The following is a 20,047-nucleotide window of genomic DNA, read 5'->3' on the forward strand; positions in this document are numbered from 1 at the left end:
CGACACCGTTCCTTTTAATGAGAAACGGTAACGTTTTGTTTTAGCTTTCCTTTATGTTTCCCTAGCCTCATACACGACAACGTTTTGATGGAAGTAGCCGTTGGAGTTTCTTCTTCTTCCTCATGATTTGAATGTGCTGGACTTCCAATACTGTTATGGCTTTCAGAATGGTGTATGATTTAGGAAAGATGTTCAATGCAGATATACCAATGAAATCCAGTTACTACGACCCTAGAACGGTGGTGAAGCCGAATTGTTTCGGCAGTGGCAGAGGGAACAAAAGCAGCGGTGGCGGCAATGGTAGCGGGATCAAAAGCAGCGGTGGCAAGAGCTGTGGGAGCAACAGCGGCGGGGAAGAAAAAAAAGATTGAGCAGGACCTGCTCGATCTATCTATTATATATATAATGACTAACTAGTAAGTAATGCATAATAAGTTGCTTGTTTGGCTATATTATTAGCTTAAGCTCTATCTACCATGTGTGTTTGTAGGAGAAAAAAAAAAAGATTGAATAGCCGAGGGGCAGACTTTGATGAAGGGTTGAAACTTGAAAGTGTTAAATGTTGTTTCTCATTTTTTTTTTTTTCTTTTTCTTATGTGCTACTTATGTAATAGAGCTGCCTTTAATTTGTATACGGATACTTTGGGGGATAAGATTCATGATGTGGAGGCTAAGTACTATGCGCAGGAAAGCACAGGTGCGGCTTGCCGCACCCTTGTCCGACTCACACTGATGCGGCTGCACGCGCGTCCGCCACGAGTCTTTTCTTTTTTTCATTTTTCGATTTAGGCCGAAACAGTCTAATTCGGGCCAATACAGTCTGATTCGGCCCGAAACAGGTCAAAACATGCCCAGTCATATCCCTTTATTTTATTATTGTTTAATTTTGTTTTGGTTGTCATGCGTCAATATTATTTTTCAAACCTTGCCTTCTACTAGGTTTAATCAGTGCGGAATGAGGATGGGCTTGATTCTTACTGGCAAAGGTGATTGATAAGGTCTAGTACCATGTATGCTAAGTTGCTAACTACAATGCCATTCTTAAGGATTGTAATAAATTAATAATTAATAGTCAACTTTTATGTTTCTCCCCTGGTGAGAGTAGATTTTGTTTTATGCTTTGCATCATAATACCATTAACTTATTGCATGTGAATCAGTGAATGATGCTTGGTAATGCGTCTCTGGTTGCTAGAAAGCTACAAATGTGTGGAAGAATATTCTGTTCCAGACACAGTTCCTCTAGTTGACTTTAATTTTGATGAGAACAAGGTAACATTAATAATTCAATGCTTTGAGTGTCTTTATTTATGTGAAACACTGAAACTTGACCTGGATGCTACCATACTCCAACAAATTAGTTTGAGGATTCATGTTGATGTGTTTAACATTTTTTTTATAAGTATGTTAATGTGTTTATCCTGAAGTAAGAATTTCAATTTGTTGATGTTTTCTATGACATTGCTTATTTTAAAAGGAGTGACAAGTAATGAATGCATCTTCATCTAAAGAATTCACAAATTTGCTACTGCAAATTTTACGACTAATCTCATGAAGTAGCCTCTAAAGATTCCTCCAACATGCTATTAGAATTTGCAGAGTGGTTCTACCTTTCCCAGAGGTTTAAGTAGCAGGCCTGAAGTTCAAAATCTTTCTTTTCTGCCTCCTGTAAATTTATTTTTATGGGTACAAATGAGTGATAGGCCAATATTATTTGACATTTCATGTTGGTCTCAGAGGCTAATAAACTTTTTATTAAGTGATCACAGCAGTAAGTTGCATTGAAAGCAGAGGGCTAAGAAAGCGGACGATCTCCGCGAGACCGTCGGCTTCACAAGAAGGTGACGGAGGATTGTTGTAGAGCTATCACATCCTTGATTTATGAATACGATGCAATCAGCACCCTACATGCATGGTATGGATGTCTATAATAATAGAGGGATGTCATGACAGAGGGAACCAGAGATTCCAATGCCATGACATTTGTAAGTTCAAGCTATTTTGCACACAACCAAGCGTCATCATAAGGGAATTTCATATATGATTTCTTTCACCATGCAGCGATGCCTGTCTGAATATGTACTTAGTGGCTTCTGCTGAAGGAACTCTTGGAGATCCCACCTCAATGGATTATTACTGTCATGTCATTTAAGTCTATGAACCTTACCACTAGCAGGATTAACTCCTATACAAGACTGTTTTTTGTTGGATGTTTTCCTAAATTCTGAATCAAGAAAATATAATTGGTACGAGTTCTTTTTGGCTGGAGAAGTGTGTGGCAATCTTTTAAGTATACAAAATCGTTTCTAATTATGTTTGTTAATTTGTAAAATTAAGATTATTAACTATACAGAACAGTTCTTTTATGTGATGTGAAAATTTCTGATCTTGTATTTTATTTATTTATTCTTGTTAAGTGCTCCTTTAGATAGTGGTCCAATGTATTAGTCCACCATCTTCAAACAAGTTTGTAAGTCACTAGGTGAATTCATCGTTTAGAAAGATTGATAGTAGAAGTAACCTTTGCTATACACAGTTGAGGGAGGGGTGGCTTTGCAAAATGGAGGTTTAAAACTTTAAAAGAGAGAAGGGGGCAATGCTATTGTAATACTTTGAGGTAAGATTACCCTTGAAGATTTGGTTAGAACCAAACCTACCATTTAGCTCATATAAGTGTGATTACAAAATCTGAAATATAATCGGTACAAGAAAATATAATTGGACCGAAATAATCTGAAATTGACCAAATTGACCAATGGACCAAATTGGACCTAGTAGACCTAATGGACCAAATTGGCCGAATAGACCTAAGTGGACCATATGGACTATATTGGAAGGAATAGACCTAGGTGGACCGTATGGACCAAATTGGACTGAATAGATTGAAGTGGACTGAATGGACCGTATGGACCTGATCGGACCGAATTGGCCAACTTGGACCAAATTTACCTAGCTAGACCGAATTGGCCAAATCGGACCGAATAGACATAGGTGGACTGTATGGAGCAAACTGGACCAAATAGATTGAAGTGCACTGAATGGACTGTATGGATCGGCTTGGACCAAATGGACTGAAGATGACTATGGGTGTGTTTGTATACCGTTTATTTTGCTGAAACTAAAAAATTATTGTTGAAAGTATTGTAGATAAAGGTAAAAGTTAGTTGAAATAGTATAGTGGAGCCCATGAATAGTAACAATAATAAGCTGAATAGTGAAGTAATTTTAATTTTTAATCTCTACCCAAACGCACACTAAATTGAACAAAGTAGACCGAATTGACCGAATTAGACCAAATGTGACTGAATTGACCGAAGTAAACCAAATGGACCTAATTGAACTGAAGAAGACAAATTGGACCAAAATTGACCAAGGTGGACTGAAGTAGACCAAATTGGACCGAATTGATGAAGTGGACTGAATGTCGATCTGCTATTAGCATAGCCAAGATTGTGTTTTGATATAAACTTAAATTCGTACTTCCAAAATAATCAAGTATTAACTCAAACAAAAATTAAACCAAAACTATAAGAGAGAAAAATATGCTACTTGTAATGGGAAACTAAAAAAAATACAGTATCAAAACTTATGAACTGAAAATAGAGTTTTAAAAATCACAATGATTCATCAATATAAAGAAGAGTTGAAAAAAAAAATTTTAAAAAAATGAAGAGAGAGAGAGAGAGAATAACCACGTTTCAAGAGAGAATGTGAGAGAATAATAAGTAATTTATAGAAAATAATATGAAAAGAAAAAAAGAAAAAGTATTGTAATAAACACCAAATTATCAAAGTCATGTTAAGTTATGTAATCAAATAACATTATATTCTTATATACTATTGTTATAAATAATGCAATAGGATAACATCTATGAAATCAAAGAGAAGAAATAAAGATAACAACTTAAAAACATAACTTAATCACATCAACTCAAAGTAGAGTTTAAAATAATACAAAAACTTATCAACTTAAAGTAGAGATGCAAGAAAAATAATAAAAAAAAGTCCACCAAAAAATGAAAAAAAAAAAAAAATTAAGAGACAGAAATAACCTTGTGTGTGGGAAAATTATGTATAGAATGAAATTGAAAATTGTAAATTTATAGTAAGAGGGGGAATAAGAAAAGCCAAAAATAAAGGAAGCCAGAGGGATTGTGGAAAAGTAAGATAGATAGTAGTGGGGAGATGAAAAGATAAAAGGGAGGGAAAATTTTGGTGAAAGTATAACATTATGTTGAGAAATTAATAAGAAAAAAAAAGTGTGAAAAAAAGAAGAAGAGAGAGAATGTTAGAAATAGGTGGATGATGTGGCCACTAATGTGACTCAACCGGAGTGTAGTAACAATAAATATTACGCTTCAACTTATATATATATATATATATATATATATATATATTTATATAGGACCAAAGTAATCTGAAATGTACCAAATGGACCGAATAAACCTAAATGAATCGAATGGGCCAAATTGGCCAGATAGACCTAAGTGGATTGTATGGACCAAATAAACCTAACTAGACTGAATTGTCCAAATTGAAACAAATAGACCAAGGTGCACCGTATGGACCAAATTGGACCAAATAGATTGAAGTGGCTGAATGGACTGAATATGACCAAATTGACTAAAGTAGACCTAATGGACTAAATTGGATTGAATGGACCGAAATTGACTGAATTAATTGAAGTAAACCGAATGGACTTAATTGAAGTAAAGTGGACTGAAGTAGACCAAATCGGTCTAAAGTAGACTGAATCAGATCAAATTGATGAAGTGGATCGAATGCTGATCCGTTATTAGCATAGCCAAGATTGTGTTTTGGTTTAAATTCAAATTCTTACTTCCAAAATTATCAAGCATTAACTCAAACAAAAATCAAACAAAAACTATAAGCAAGAAAATATGCTACTTGTAATGAGAAACTAAAAAACGGCATTTTTTTTTATGGAAATGTTACAAAACCGCATTGCACCCATGTATAAATATACTCTTTATATTAATATAATATGAATATACTTTTTTTTTTTTTTGATAGAAAACCTTGTGTAAAGATAGTTTTTCATATTTTAAGCTTTAGAAAAAATTGGCCAAAGAAAAACTATCTTTAGTCAATAGAAAAAAGAATGAACTATTTTTAGAGATTGTCTTTCATTGAATTTTTTTTTTTTTTTTTTTGAAAACAATTCTATCACATAGCTAGCAATATAAAAGAAGTTAAAAGATTGTTTTTCGACTCATTTAAGGTTGCTACCAAACATAAGAAAATGAGATAGTTTTATAGAATTTTTTTTTTTTTTTTATATAAAATGACTAATTTTCTAAAAAGCATTATCGTCAAAACAAATAGAGCTATAGTGCTTTCATATCTAAAAATTTGTTGGGGGTGATCTTAATTAACCCAAAATAAAGAAAAATCAGAATAACATTTTTAAAATTGATCCAAAATAAAAGGAAAAAATTAGCTTTGGCAAGGTCAATCCAACCCAAAACTTTGGAAAATATCCCAATTAACCTAAAAACTGATCAAACCACACTATGATACACCACATGTGACTGAAAAATTGAGGTCTGGTGTGGTGAAGGTTTTAGCCAAATTGCACTATGCAGTGTAGTGATAAAAACATATCAAAACTGCACAATGAACAACCCTAACTAGTAGACTCTTATGGATTTAAAAGGATATATGAGTAAAATTAACTACTTGCTTAATTTGATGCAATAAATTTGGTTAACAATATTATGTCCATGTATAAGTGATGGTTAACTATTCATTGTTTGCCACGTCAGAGTTGTAATAAAAAAATTGTAGAATAATTTGTGGTCCTAAAACTACTCAAAAAGGATTTTTGAATTGTTTACTAGCAAGTAGGATTACGAGTGAGGGAGTATAATTATATTAGTATATTACATTTGGAAATCTAAACCTACAAATATTTATTTTATTTTTAATTTTTTTTGAAGTGTATAGTGGTAATTATCCAAACAAGGAAGTTCATTTTGTACAACTTTCACCGAAACACAACTCTCTATGGTAAAAATTTAAAATAACCAAATAAATTTGGTTGAACTCAAATCCAATTTTTGGAAATGAAATTAATAAATAGTTCAAAGAAAAGGTCAAAAAAGAATTTGTATAGTGGTAATTATCCAAGTAGAGACAAGGAAGTTCATTTTGTACAACTTTCACCGAAACACAACTCTCTATGGTAAAAATTTAAACTAACCAAATAAATTTGGTTGAACTCAAATCCAATTTTTGGAAATGAAATTAATAAATAGTTCAAAGAAAAGGTCAAAAAAGAATTTGGATGAAGCTTGTATTTAATTAGCAAAAAAAAAAAAAAAAAAAGCATGAAGGATGGAGGCTGGGTTGTCCCCATTGGTGAAGTTGGAGTAGGCCTTAAGCTTTGCAGGTTCATTGAGAGGCCCAGACCCAAATGTCAATGCTGGGTAGTCATGCGAGTACATTTATTACTGGGCTTTGTATATGAAAATATCCTAACAAAAATGGGGATCCATCTTCTAGCAGAATACAAAAATCCTAATAAGGGCCTAGACTCTGTCTTTTTTTATATGGGCCTAGCCTGGACACAAGTTGAAGGTAGTTGTTCTTTACAAAGATATAATATGGGCCTAGACTCTATCTCTTTTTTTTTTCCCTAGATGACTAGAAATTAATAGTTGGAGTGTGTATATATATTGACATTGGTTGGAGTATTTTTTTTTTAATTTTTATTTTTGATAAGTTGGTTGGAGTATCAAATAGCTAAGGAGCTGACTTCATTACTATTATTTAAAAAAAAAAAAAAAAAACAACAAGTGATTTTAGGTGGTGAGTTTTTAATTTTATTTGTTTATTTATTGAAGAATCTATTAATCTTAATCAATTGGTCAACTATTACATGTGTAGTAGCCAAGCATCCAAACAGACCAAACCCACAATTATTAACTTTATTTCTAGCAAATTGTGGTGCTTTGCTCTTTTAAATAATATAGGAAATCTTCTTCTGAAATAAAAAATAAAAAAAAAAATCTAGGAAACCTAAGGCAGGTCACAAGGACTTTTTAACATTCCATTAAAAGAGTTATGACACTTTCCTCAAAAAAGAATAAAAGATAAAAGATTCAGAAAAAGGGTTATGACACTAAGATTTCTTTCATCGATTCAATAAAATGTCTTAATAAAAAATCGTGATTTTTAATTATGGATTTTCTTGCAATTGATATAAATCTTTGCAAAATTTTTACCTTTTTTTTTCCTTTACTTTCTTTTGAACAATAATTTTCTTTCTTTTGTGAACTATGCGCATTTATAATTACAACATTTCTTTCATTTTAGCTGATACATGTTCAGACTTTTAGAAGTGGAGAGCAAACTACATTTCTTGTCAAACATCAGGGACAAGCTTATAAGTTGTCGATTGAGCCTAGGAGTCCCCATATATTTCAGCTCATAATTTTAGGTGAGACTTGCTCATATTTTGGAAATGGAGTCCCCATATATTTCATCACAGACAACCTGAATATGTAGAGTCTCAGAAACAAACCCTAATCATATGACAGATTTGAGTTTTAGACAGAAATGGAAAAATTTCTCCATATTTCTTGTTTGATCTAAATTTAAGTTAACTTTGATATGGCTGATGATTCAACTGATTATGTTTTTGTGGAAAGAACCTTCCATGCTATTATATGAATTTTAGAAGTAAAAATTCATTGTTGATGGTAGCTCTTTTTGAATACTCAAGGCATATCATATTTGCTGACTGTTTTATTTATTTTTCTTTTTCCATTTCTTTGATGTTCCTCTCCACTGGCCACTTTATTGACTGCTTGGCATCATGGCAAATCTCTAGAGGACTTAAAGAGCGAGATGAAAGGAGGCATTCTAGTCTGGGAGAGCAGAAACTTAATCAACTTTTCCACCTGTGTTTATGTTAAAAAAAAAAGGTCAGTGCCCCTTTCTTTGACCTTGTTCATCTTATAGAAATTTTTGTTGAATTCTATTATTCTTTTTCATTTTAAAAGTTTTCTTTCTTTAGTTTAGTGTGTGCTTTAGTACCTTCTTTCCCATAAATATAACATATAGCAGTATTCTACAAAAGACCAAGACTCATAGTTGTCACTGAATTTTTGTGGTATACTTTTAGGCAAGTTTTTCATAGGTAATTTGACCTGAAGGAGGCTAACCAGTTATCGACCTAAAGTTTTATCTCTACGGATGATGATCCTTTTTCTTCTGCTATTCTTGCTATTATAGCCACTCTGTGTGCTATTTTGAAATGCTGGAATGTGGGACACATTTGAAGGGAAGGTTGTCATGCTTCTCAAGCTCTTTACTATTGCAAGCACATGATCATGATTTGTCAAGAAGCAATGGTTGGGTATCATTGTAATGAGAACCTCCTTTGTGCAATTGGATATGATTTGTAGATTGTTGGGCATAGAAAGTGGAAGTTAGTACCAAAATAAAGAGTTGCCGTTGAGGTGTAGACTTGGTCAACCAATTTGGAAACCTTATCCTCCTTATCCTATGTACTTATGAAAGTTGTGCATTGCACTTGTAGTTATCAGTAGCCTCTGAGGTTTGCAGCCTTTGTTGTGGAAGTGGGAGAGACAAGCTGTTAAAGAAGACATTGCTTTGCTGCGTTTGCGATTTTTAAGCTATGGTTTTGTCAAGTCCATAGTCGAATGCTCACTAATGCTCATCAGCTTGCCAATTCTACATTCTTCCTCTTCTTTGCTATAGCCTAGTCTTCTTTGTAATGTGACTTTTATCTTATATATCATATGTTCTATCGAGGTTTTCTTAAGCTGTTTTTTGGCTCTTGTCTAAAAAGAAGCAAGATTACCTGTATACAAAATATAGGCAACCAGTTTTGACTAATGTGTTGAAATTTGTCATTTGAAATTTTGTCTCAGCCATCAAATAATCTTGGCCTAAAAATTATTTCGACTCCATAAGACATTGTGCTTGAAATTATAACTTTAAGAGCTACCACTTTGATTGGTACTGTAATTCACTACTGGAATATGTAGTAAGACCATTACCATTATTTTCAAAAAATTTCTAGAAAGTGAAAGCATAGAAATTTTAGCCTCAACTATGTAGTTTTATCTAACTCAATTTCAATTCCAAATTTAAACTCCTTTGTGCTTGACTGCTGTAAGTAAAGTGTGCTAATTACCTAGCATTACATTGATTTATTGCATTTTTGCCGATATGGTCACATTAGCTAAATTTGGGGATCAAGTAATGAAAGCTTTTGACATGGTTTCCTGTTATTGTTGACTTTGAAGGTCCGCTGAAATACAGAAGTTGCTTGATGAGAAAGAGACACTGATTGAATTATGCTACTTCAGAACCTGAAATTATCTCTTGCCAAATATGTAATAGTTTTTACAAAACAAACTCTGGTTATAGGAGATATATATATATATATATATATATATATATGAAATCTAGCTAGAAATGGGGAACTATTACTTCATATTTCTAATTGTTTGATCTTAATTTAAGTTAATTTCAATATGGTGAGATGCTTCACCTTATTGTATTTCAATGGAAATAATCTTCACCACTATTATATAATCTTTAAAAGAAAATTTTATTGTTGATGATAAATCTAGTAGAATGCTTAAGTAAAATATATAAAATTTTCTAACTGTATAAGCTTTCATTTTTTTTTTTTTTTTTCTCCATTGCCCATTTTATGGTCTCCTCGACATTTTTGAGCCAATCTCCAATGAACTCATAGAGTGAGGAAAGACATATTTTGGGCTTCAAATTCTTTGATTTCATTTATCTTTCAAAAAACCAGCAAGTTAGAGTTAAACTCCTAGAAATATTTGATGATAATGTGCTTCTATTTTCAACACATTGTCTTTAATTTAGTGTTTGCTTCGGTAATCTTCATTTCCATAAATGTCACATGGCTGTATAGAACAAAAAATTATCCAAGGTCTTATATGTAACTGATTTTTTTTTTTTTTTGTTAACCTTCGGGCAAGTTTTTCATTCTCATTTGACCTAACGGAGGCTAAGCAATTATATGGATGCTCTGAACCATTAAGAACATAGAAATGACAAAGCAATTCAACTCATTTTGCAAGCATGAAAATCACGAATATTTTTCTTGTCTTTCATTTCATGTTAAGTACATACACACCATTATGCAATTACTATAATAGTCTATTCAGCAAAAAATAAAATTACTATAATAGGCTTATCTTATCTATTCGAACCAAAAGTGCCATAACATCATAAACTTTACCTACTTGTAAAATGACAATATCTCTCCTTTTAAGCATGTATATATCATAATGAGCAAACTTGCAAGGCTTGCTTCACAGCTTCATATAGGATGGAATAGTCCTTTCTTTGAAGAAATTAAATTTAATAAGGACTTAGTGTAAAAACCTATGTTAACACCATCCAATAATACCATGCCATGTAAAATTTTTTGAAATGATTGCACATAAAAGATTAAAGTGTAATACACAAGATTACTCTTTATTTTAGAAAATTAAAACCATAAAGTAATCTTCTTGTAGAACCCATACACCTTGGGCAGCTGCCAGAGACCCACCTTGCCAAGAATCCGCTAGAATGCGCACAAACTCTCCACAATTGGTCATGACCCACCGTTTTCAAATTATTCAATTGCAAAATTCTTAATACTTTAAGGATGTATTTTAATGTTTATGCTTGCTTCTCTCACTATTCGTTCAATCAAATATTTCTAACATGGGAATCACAAAGAAATATTTATTTTTATTTTGAAAGTACATTGTATTTTTATTGGTCAATTGAATTTTATTTTAGATATAATAAATTAATTAGGTTATCAATATTTTATCTCCTAAATAATATTATTTCCAATATAAACATTTTTAGTTGAAACAATTGCAATTTATACGTCTTCAATTTGCTTCATCTCAAAAAGTTTGAACAATTTCTTTGGAAGAAATGCCTCTACACCTTAGTGAATTCCAAGTTCCATAAAATTAGAACGAGTAACAACTTAATACCTAGAATTTGCTATGAAAATGTTGTAAATGTAGCACTTAAAAAAAAAAAAAAAGAGCAATACACAAAATGTTTCATAAAATTTTTCATGATTGCCCCCCTTTCACAACTACTAATAGATGTTTTTATGTGGGTTTTGTCATTGATTTCGCTCATTGTTTAAGGGATGCTTCTATGTGAATTTTGTGTACTGTATTATTATCATGTCCATTTTCTTCTTCTTTCTTTGAAATGTAATTCTGTCACTTTATTTACCATAGTAGATAAATATGAGGGAGACTCACTTGAGCTAGTTTAGTCATGTTCAAAGAAAAAGAAGTAATGAATTGATAAGAAAGAGTAGGAAATTAAGGTGAAAAATAACATTAGTAGAAGTAATAAAATTGAGGACTAATGCGTTCTACGTCAATAAACAATAGTAAGGTTGATATGCTCGGTTGTTCATCGTATCGGTGAAAATTTCTGATCTTGTATTTTATTTAGTTATGCTTGTTAAGTGCTCCTTTAGATAGTGGTACCAATGTATTAGTCCACCATCTTCAAACAAGTTTGTAAGTCCCTAAGTGAATTCATCATTTAGAAAGAGTGATAGTAGAAGTAACCTTTGCTATACACAGTGGAGGGAGGGGTGGCTTTGCAAAATGGAGGTTAAAAGAGAGAAGGGGGCAATGCTATCGTGCTACTTTGAGGTAAGAATACCCATGAAGATTTAGTTAGAACCAAACCTACCATTTAGCTCATATAAGTGTGATTAAAAAAATTTGAAATATAATCGATACAAGAAGATATAATTGGACCGAAGTAATTTGAAATTGCCCAAATTGACCGAATGGACCAAATTGGACCTAGTAGACCTAAATGGACCAAATTGGCTGAATAGACCTAAGTGGACCGTATGGACCATATTGGACGGAATAGACCTAGGTGGATCATATGGACGAAATTGGACTGAATAGATCATAGTGGACTAAATAGACTGTATGGACTAGATCGGACTGAATTGGTCAACTTGGACCAAATTGACCTAGCTAGACTGAATTGGCCAAATTGGACCGAATAGACATAGGTGGATCGAATGGAACAAACTGGACCAAATAGATTGAAGTGGACTGAATGGACTATATGGATCAGCTCAGATCGAATGGACCGAAGATGACTAGCTAAATTGAACAATGAAGACCGAATTGACCGAACTAGACCGAATGTGACTGAATTGACCGAAGTAAACCAAATGGACCTAATTGAATTGAAGTAGGCGAATTGGACCAAAATTGACCAATGTGGACTGAAGTAGACCAAATCAGACCAAATTGATGAAGTTGACTGGATGTCGATCCGCTATTAGCATAGCCAAGATTGTGTTTTGATATAAACTCAAATTCTTACTTCCAAAATAATCAAGTATTAACTCAAATAAAAATTAAACCAAAACTATAAGAGAGAAAAATATGCCACTTGTAATAAGAAACTAAAAAAATACAACATCAAAACTTATGAACCGAAAATAGAGTTTTAAAAATCACAATGATTCATCAATATAAAGAACAGTTGTAAGAAAAAAATTTTAAAAATAAAATGAAAAGAGAGAGAGAATAACCATGTTTCAAGAGAGAATGTGAGAGAATAATAACAAATTTATAGAAAATAATATGAAAAGAAAAAAAGAAAAAAGAAAAAGTATTGTAATAAACACCAAATTATAAAAGTCATGTTATGTTATGTAATCAAATAGCATTATATTATTATATACTATTGTTATATATAATGCAATAGGATAACATCTATGAAATCAAAGAGAAGAAATAAAGATAAAAACTTAAAAACATAACTTAATCACATCAACTCAAAGTAGAGTTTAAAATAATATAAAAACTTATCAACTTAAAGTAGAGATGCAAGAAAAATAATAAAAAAATCCACCAAAAAATGAAAAAAAAAAATTAAGAGAGAGAAATAACCTTATGTGTGTGGGAAAATTATGTATAGAATGAAATTGAGAATTGTAAATTTATAGTAAGAGGGGGAATAAGAAAAACCAAAAATAAAGGAAGATAAAGGTATTGAGGAAAAGTGATATTAAGATAGATAGTAGTAGGGAGATAAAAGATAAAAGGGAGGGAAAATTTTGGTGAAAGTATAACATTAAGTTTAGAAATTAATAAGAAAAAAAAAAGTGTGAAAAAAAGAAGAAGAGAGAGAATGTTAAAAATGGGTGGATGATGTGGCCGCTAATATGGCTGAACTAGAACATAGCAACGATAAATTTTACATTTCAACTTATATATATATATATATATATATATATATATATAGATTGGACCAAAGTAATTTGAAATGGACCAAATTGGACCGAATAAACCTAAATCAACCGAATGGAGCAAATTGTGAAGATAGACCTAAGTGGACTGTATGGACCAAATATACCTAACTAGACTGAATTGGCCAAATTGGACCAAATAGATCAAGGTGTACTTTATGGACCAAATTGGACCGAATAGATCGAAGTGGCAGAATGGACCGAATATGACCGAATTGAGCAAAGTAGACTTAATGGACTAAATTGGATTGAATGAACCGAAATGGATTGAATTAACTGAAGTAAACCGAATGAACTTAATTGAAGTAAAGTGGACCGAAGTAGACCATAACGGTGAATAAAATGTGTTAGTCTCACTCTCACATGGCATCACACTATTTGGGTGACTCTTAAGAGGTAAAAATGATGATGAGGCTTGTTGTTTCCATGTTCAAAGTACGAGGCTTGTTAAAAATGGTTTTTGGATTAAAATTTTCAATTTTTTTAATTCTCAAAGTTTCCTTAATATCCCATTCACATGGCATCACACTATTTGGGTGTTAGCCTCTCTTTGTCTTTATAAATACTCTCACTCTGTTTTGGTTTCACACACTCTGCACTAAGAAGTGAGAGACAGAGAGTTAAGAAGTGAGAGACAGAGAGTTAAGAAGCTAGAGACATGGCTCGCCGTTCCCGCCATGATCCCGTTCCAAACGAGCGTCCGGTCAACTTTTGTTTCCCTTGCGGCAAACCATTCCACAGCACTCGAGCATGCTTTAATCACAACTGGGCTAAGCACAGCTTCAAAACTAAGGATTGTGGAACATGTGGCACGGCATTCAGCACCAACAGTTTGGTCGAGGAGCACCATCAACTGTTTCACGTGGACAATGCTCATACCGGCATTCGATGCCAAACCTGTGGCACATTCTCTGAAAACGGGGACGAGAAATGCAGAACCTGTGGGGAGCTTCTTCCTGCAGGTAAAATTCTTATAAACTTTTTTCTTTGTTTTCTTTCTTTGTGGTTTTCTTGTTTTGTGTTTGTGTTTGTGATTGTTTTTATTTTTATTTTTGAAATGTTCCAAATTTTACAGGAAACTAGAGCAGGGGAAGGATGATCATGGAGCTACGGAAACTTTTACTTTCTCTTTTTTTACCTGGTTTCGAGTTCTGCCAGGAGCTATTCTATGTCAATTAAATCTCAGACAATGTTCTGAGTACTTTCAAACTCTGATTTTGTAAATATAATATCTATGAAGGCAAGTTCTAGCTGCTCTGTTTATTTGTTCTCTTTGTTTTTTTTTTCTTGGTTTGCAATAAAGTCTTTACCTCATCAAAGAAAGAAAAAAACAAAAAGAAAAGAAAAAAAAGAAGAAGAAAAGACCAGACCGTGAAACAGAGAATTGAAGGAACCAACCCATTGGTATTGTATGGTTTGACTCAACTCAAAGACCAATGGATGGTATTCAATGAAAATTCATATATTAATCGATCATTATGCAATTTGAGAGTAAAAAGATATATTTTAGGCAAGAACTAAGGTTTAGATCAATTTGGAAGAAAGCTTCATATGCATTGGTTAAGAATATATTCTAATGTGAACTTGATTGCATGGAATTAAAAATTGATTTTGAGATATTTTCTTGAGATACAGATTCTACAGTTAGAATGTTTTGGCCTCTAGGGTTTTATGATCTGGTGGTGGTAAAAGCTTATGGGCCACATAAAGTACCGGTTTATTCATCTATCACTAGCTGCATATTCGAAAATGACAACATAGGTTCTCCTCAGAAAATTAAATAGCTCATGCTATGAAATAGAACTCTCTTGAAGTCTAATTCATAAATAGTATTTAGAACTAATATATGCATACCGAAGGTCCCAACAAGATGTATGTCCAGACGTTGATCCAGCAAACACTGGATGTGAACAAGCATTGTAACACAAAGTCTATATGCCCGTCAGGAGAAGTTGAAAGTTTATGCACTTACAAATGAAGAACACTGCCCTGGTAAGTTCAGGAGAAGAAGAAAATAAATGCTTCAAACTAATAAGCATTTTGTGACAGCAGGTCACACAAAAGCATCCAATTTATTCAGGAACTGGAAGTCTACTGTATTACTTTCAATGAAAAAGGTTGATCCAACAAGGACAAATGAGAAGATACAAACGGACGTTCTACCCACATGAAAAATATAGTAACATAGTACATATATAGTCCATGCCTAAATGAGGCTTAGGTGTTGGACATGACCTCAAACAATATAGAAGACTTAGACATGTAGATTTTCAAAAAGGACACAAGGTCCCCAAATAGCCAAAATGCAAAAATAGGACTGCAATGTCAGGTGGACAAATTACCACAGACAAGCCAGCTTCACTTCACACTTTCAATAATATCATGTTTATCTGTATATACATCAACACAACCCAACCCAACTCAACCAAGCTTTAATCTCAATACAAAAAGAAATAAAATAACCGATCTAATAAAAGATGAGAATGGAAACAAAAACAGTGTCATATACATCAATGTAAATAAGCAAATTCCAAACGATCCAGAAGGCTGATGAACAGAATATAGACATGGCCAAATAAAGATTTCTGACACAGCAGGAATAGAATACCTCCTATTGTTATTCTTGATCTTAGTGTTGCTAACTGCCGATCAGATAAACTACCCGAGACAGTGATGCTCCCAAGAGAGGAACCACTAAGTATCAACTGATCATCGCACAAACATAAGCATGTTACAGGCCCAGCACGCATCCTGCAATTGGAAATTCAATATGATCCCACATCCACAAATCACTGATTAATGTAGAAATGCATACTTCTGTAATGCTCAGGACTTTAGTTGAAAAGAAATACTCTTAACTTAAATGGAATAGACTAGAATGAGAGTTCTTTCTCATAAGCATACATGAGGCCCCTATAATATGTACTGGGCATGTTCATTTTGGCTCCTGAGAGAAGGATAAACAGCTATGCAATACTGCTACATCCATTGACCTAGAAATATTCATCCAATGGTAACCTGCTCCTGGCTTTGACTTTTACTAGCAATGAGTGGAAAGTGAGGGGAGTGCATAAGTTTGATGCCCCAAATGGATTAGACATTGACTGAGTGTGTATTGTGTGGGTGTAAGCTGAGTACCACACTGGGCACATATTGGATTGATTTCAACTACAAGGAGTCTCAATTGTGAGTAGATACAACATAGATAACCAAACTTCAAGCCCAGATTATGAATGTATCTCTCAGTAATATTGTAGACTATACTTTTAATTAACATTTGTCCCCTCATCCCCCCCCCCCCACCCGCATTTTTTTGTTTCTCATAAAAAGGAAATAGCCACACATTCCAATTTATAAATTTCTTGACACCATACCTGATTATTTGAGAACACTTTCTACTGTAAACGTCAAATAAACGAGCTGTGCCATCCTCACATCCGACCACTGCCTCTGGATCATCGTAACTGTATGCAGGGAAGGAATCAGATTGTTTTTGCACATAACAAGCAAACATAACACTTTACTTTGAATGTTAATATCCTAATGATAAGTTAGAGAAAATATAAGGAGTCAAATAATTAGGTTACAGTTTGGAATCAATCATGAATAGCATTAACTTGACACGGGTCTTCAAAAGACAAGTAACTTTAATTATTCTCTAGCAAGTAGGTAGGATATCTAAAGCTTAAGCTCTTGATAGGTGCTGAAGGGAAGCATTTATCTCAAGATTTTTTAATCACACTTATATGAGCTAAGTGGTAGGTTTGGTTCTAACTAAATCTTCATGGGTATTCTTACCTCAAAGTAGCACAATAGCATTGCCCCCCTCTCTCTTTTAAACCTCCATTTTGCAAAGCCACCTCTCCCACCACTGTGTATAGCAAAGGTCACTTCTACTATCAATCTTTATAAATGATGAATTCACTTAGTGACTTACAAACTTGTTTTCAAGATGAAGGACTTAGACATTGGTACCACTATCTAAAGGAGCACTTAACAAGCATAAATACATAAATAAAAATACAAGATCAGAAATTTTCGCATCACATAAAAGATGCTTTGTATAGTTAATAATATTAATTTTACAAATTAAAAATCATAATTAAAAACCAATTTGTATACTTAAAAGATTGCCACACACTTCTCCAGCCAATTACATGATTTAAAGGGGGTGGGGGGAACAAATATGCCAAAAAGCACTTGTACCAATTATATTTTCTTGATTCAGAATTTAGGAAAACATCCAACAAACAACAGTCTTGTATAGGATTTAATCCTGCCAGTGGTAAGGTTCATAGACTTAAAAGACATCACAGCAATAATCCATTAAGGTAGGATCTCCAAGAGTGTCTTCAGCAGAAGCCCGTAAGTACATATTCAGAGAGGCATCACTGCATGGTGAAAGAAATCATATATGAAATTGCCTTATGATGATGCTTGGTTGTGTGCATCGTAGTAATTACAGCTATTCATAAATCAAGATAATCAGAAAATTCCGCATACTGCATGCATAAACCTTTCACAAACGTGCCTTCATTAGACGGAAATATACTTCTTTTCCCATTTCGCCTCCATATGCATATACGAGTACCAACCAAACCAACAATCTAGAAAGATAAATAATACATTCTGAAATTAGATAACGAGAGATCCATAAAATTATCCATCTGTAACCTTTCAATAAAACAAAACAATTTAATCCAATAAAAAGTTTATTAGCTTCTGAGACCAAACATGAAATATCAAATAATATTGGCCTATCACTAATTTGTACCCTTAAAAATAAATATACAGGAGGCAGAAAAGAAAGATGTTGAACTTCAGGCCTGCTACTTAAACCTCCGAGAAAGGTAGAACCATTCTGCAAATTCTAATAGCATGTTGGAGGAATCTTTAGAGGCTACTTCATAAGGCGAATTTTGTGAATTCTTTAGATGAAGATGCATTCATTATTTATCACTCCTTTTAAAAGATGCAATGCCATAGAAAGCATTGACAAATTGAAATTCACACTTCATGATAAACACATTAACATAGTAATAAAAAAAAAATGATAAACACATCAACATGAATCCTCAAACTAATTTGCTGGAGTATGGTAGTATTCAGGTCAAGTTTCACGTACACAAAGACACTCAAAGCATTGATTTATTAATGTTACCTTGCTCTCATCAAAATCAAAGTCAACTAGAGGAACTATGTCTGGAACAAAATATTCTTCCACACATTTGTAGCTTTCTAGGGACCAGAGATACATTACCTAGCATCATTCACATGCAATAAGTTAACAGATGCAAAGCATAAAACAAAATCTACTCTCACCAGAGGAGAAACATAAAAGTTGACTAGTAATTATTAATTTATTACAATCCTTAAGGATGGCATTGTAGTTAGCAACTTAGCATACATGGTACAATACCTTATCACCTTTGCCAGTAAGAATCAAGCCTGTAACGACCCCGCCCCAATTGTGTAGATATTGTCCACTTTGGAGCCCATACCCCTCATGGTTTTGTTCTTCCCCAGGTTGCGCTGGGGAAAATGCCTCTACACATTGAAGAGAAGTCATTCTTTATAAACACATTCCCATGTGCTTCCCTAGGCGATGTGGGATTCCATGGAATGCAAGACCCCTCTTTTTGGGTCACTACAATCCACCCCCCTTACGGGCACACGCGTCCTCGCGTGTGGGGCCCACACTTCCGGCTAGGGCATGGCTCTGATACCATCTGTAACGACCCCGCCCCAATTGTGTAGATATTGTCCACTTTGGAGCCCATACCCCTCATGGTTTTGTTCTTCCCCAGGTTGCGCTGGGGAAAAGGCCTCTACACATTGAAGAGAAGTCATTCTTTATAAACACATTCCCATGTGCTTCCCTAGGCGATGTGGGATTCCATGGAATGCAAGACCCCTCTTTTTGGGTCACTACAAAGCCCGTCTTCATTCGGCACTGATCAAACCTAATAGAAGGCAAGGTTAGAAAAATAATATCCACCACCCAAGATTTGCCTATTCACACCTACACACACAATCCACATGTAACTTGTACAATTTTACATAATTAGAATAACAAGCATGGAATGCCTCTAGAGATATACCAAACTTTGTGGATCTGCTAAAGATTTGATAAAGTTCATATTTTCACAACAATAGAGATATCCTGCAAAACATCAACCCAACCCTATAAATGAAAAATAGCAGATCCTCATACTTTTAGAAAAAATTTCTTCGATTATAAAATAGACAAAAACCATGCACAAATGACACAAGAAAAAACCAAAACAGATGCAATCACAAAATTGAATCAACACCTAGACTAGGATTTAAAGAAAAAGACTAGAAATTAGCACCTAGACTTGCCTGAATAAAGCACCAAACAAGAGAGAACAAACATAGGAATCAACACCTTAGGATGGGCTAGAGTCAGCATCAGAGCATTGGCAAAATTCCAAAAGAGAGTTTTATTAATCAAGCAAACTTCATAACAATATTGAACCCTGGGTTCCATAAATAGAGTTCCAAATTTATTATCCTAGTAGAAAAAGAAACTAATTGTACTACCCTAGTAAGAAAAGCATTTAAATTCCTAAACCTAGTTAGAAAATAAAATAACCAATTACATAGATACAATAAATCCTAGACATTAAGTGATTATGCCTTAGGCCCAACTAATAGTAGGCTCCATCCAAAAAGCCACTAG

General features: G+C 33.5%; 1 protein-coding gene and 1 long non-coding RNA gene across 2 annotated transcripts; both read right to left on the minus strand.

Moving 5' to 3' along the window:
- Positions 1–15,550: 15,550 nt before the first annotated feature.
- LOC115984338 lies at positions 15,551–17,509 on the minus strand. The gene is made up of 3 exons (XR_004090525.1): positions 17,143–17,509; positions 16,719–16,808; positions 15,551–16,095 (listed from the first exon to the last, which is right to left on the minus strand). It is a non-coding gene; the product is annotated as an uncharacterized LOC115984338 (long non-coding RNA).
- A 14-nt stretch (positions 17,510–17,523) lies between these two features.
- Positions 17,524–18,786, minus strand: LOC115984337 (F-box/WD-40 repeat-containing protein At3g52030-like). Its single transcript, XM_031107340.1, has 3 exons — positions 18,764–18,786; positions 18,506–18,604; positions 17,524–17,951 (listed from the first exon to the last, which is right to left on the minus strand). Exons 2-3 carry the CDS (start codon positions 18,599–18,601, stop codon positions 17,814–17,816), a joined length of 234 nt encoding a protein of 77 aa, XP_030963200.1. The 5' UTR covers positions 18,602–18,604; positions 18,764–18,786; the 3' UTR covers positions 17,524–17,813.
- Positions 18,787–20,047: the final 1,261 nt, after the last annotated feature.

Source organism: Quercus lobata, chromosome 4 (genome assembly GCF_001633185.2).
Source record: "Quercus lobata isolate SW786 chromosome 4, ValleyOak3.0 Primary Assembly, whole genome shotgun sequence".
Taxonomy (NCBI): Eukaryota; Viridiplantae; Streptophyta; class Magnoliopsida; order Fagales; family Fagaceae; genus Quercus; species Quercus lobata.

What these genes read in the sequence shown, in the direction of transcription:
- LOC115984337 (XM_031107340.1), bottom strand. Translation starts at nt 18,601, where the DNA reads ATGTATCTCTGGTCCCTAGAAAGCTACAAATGTGTGGAAGAATATTTT. An exon ending in TTGATTTTGATGAGAGCAAG is followed by an intron (nt 17,952 to 18,505) that starts GTAACATTAATA and finishes TTATCTTTCTAG; the next exon opens with ATTGTTGGTTTGGTTGGTAC.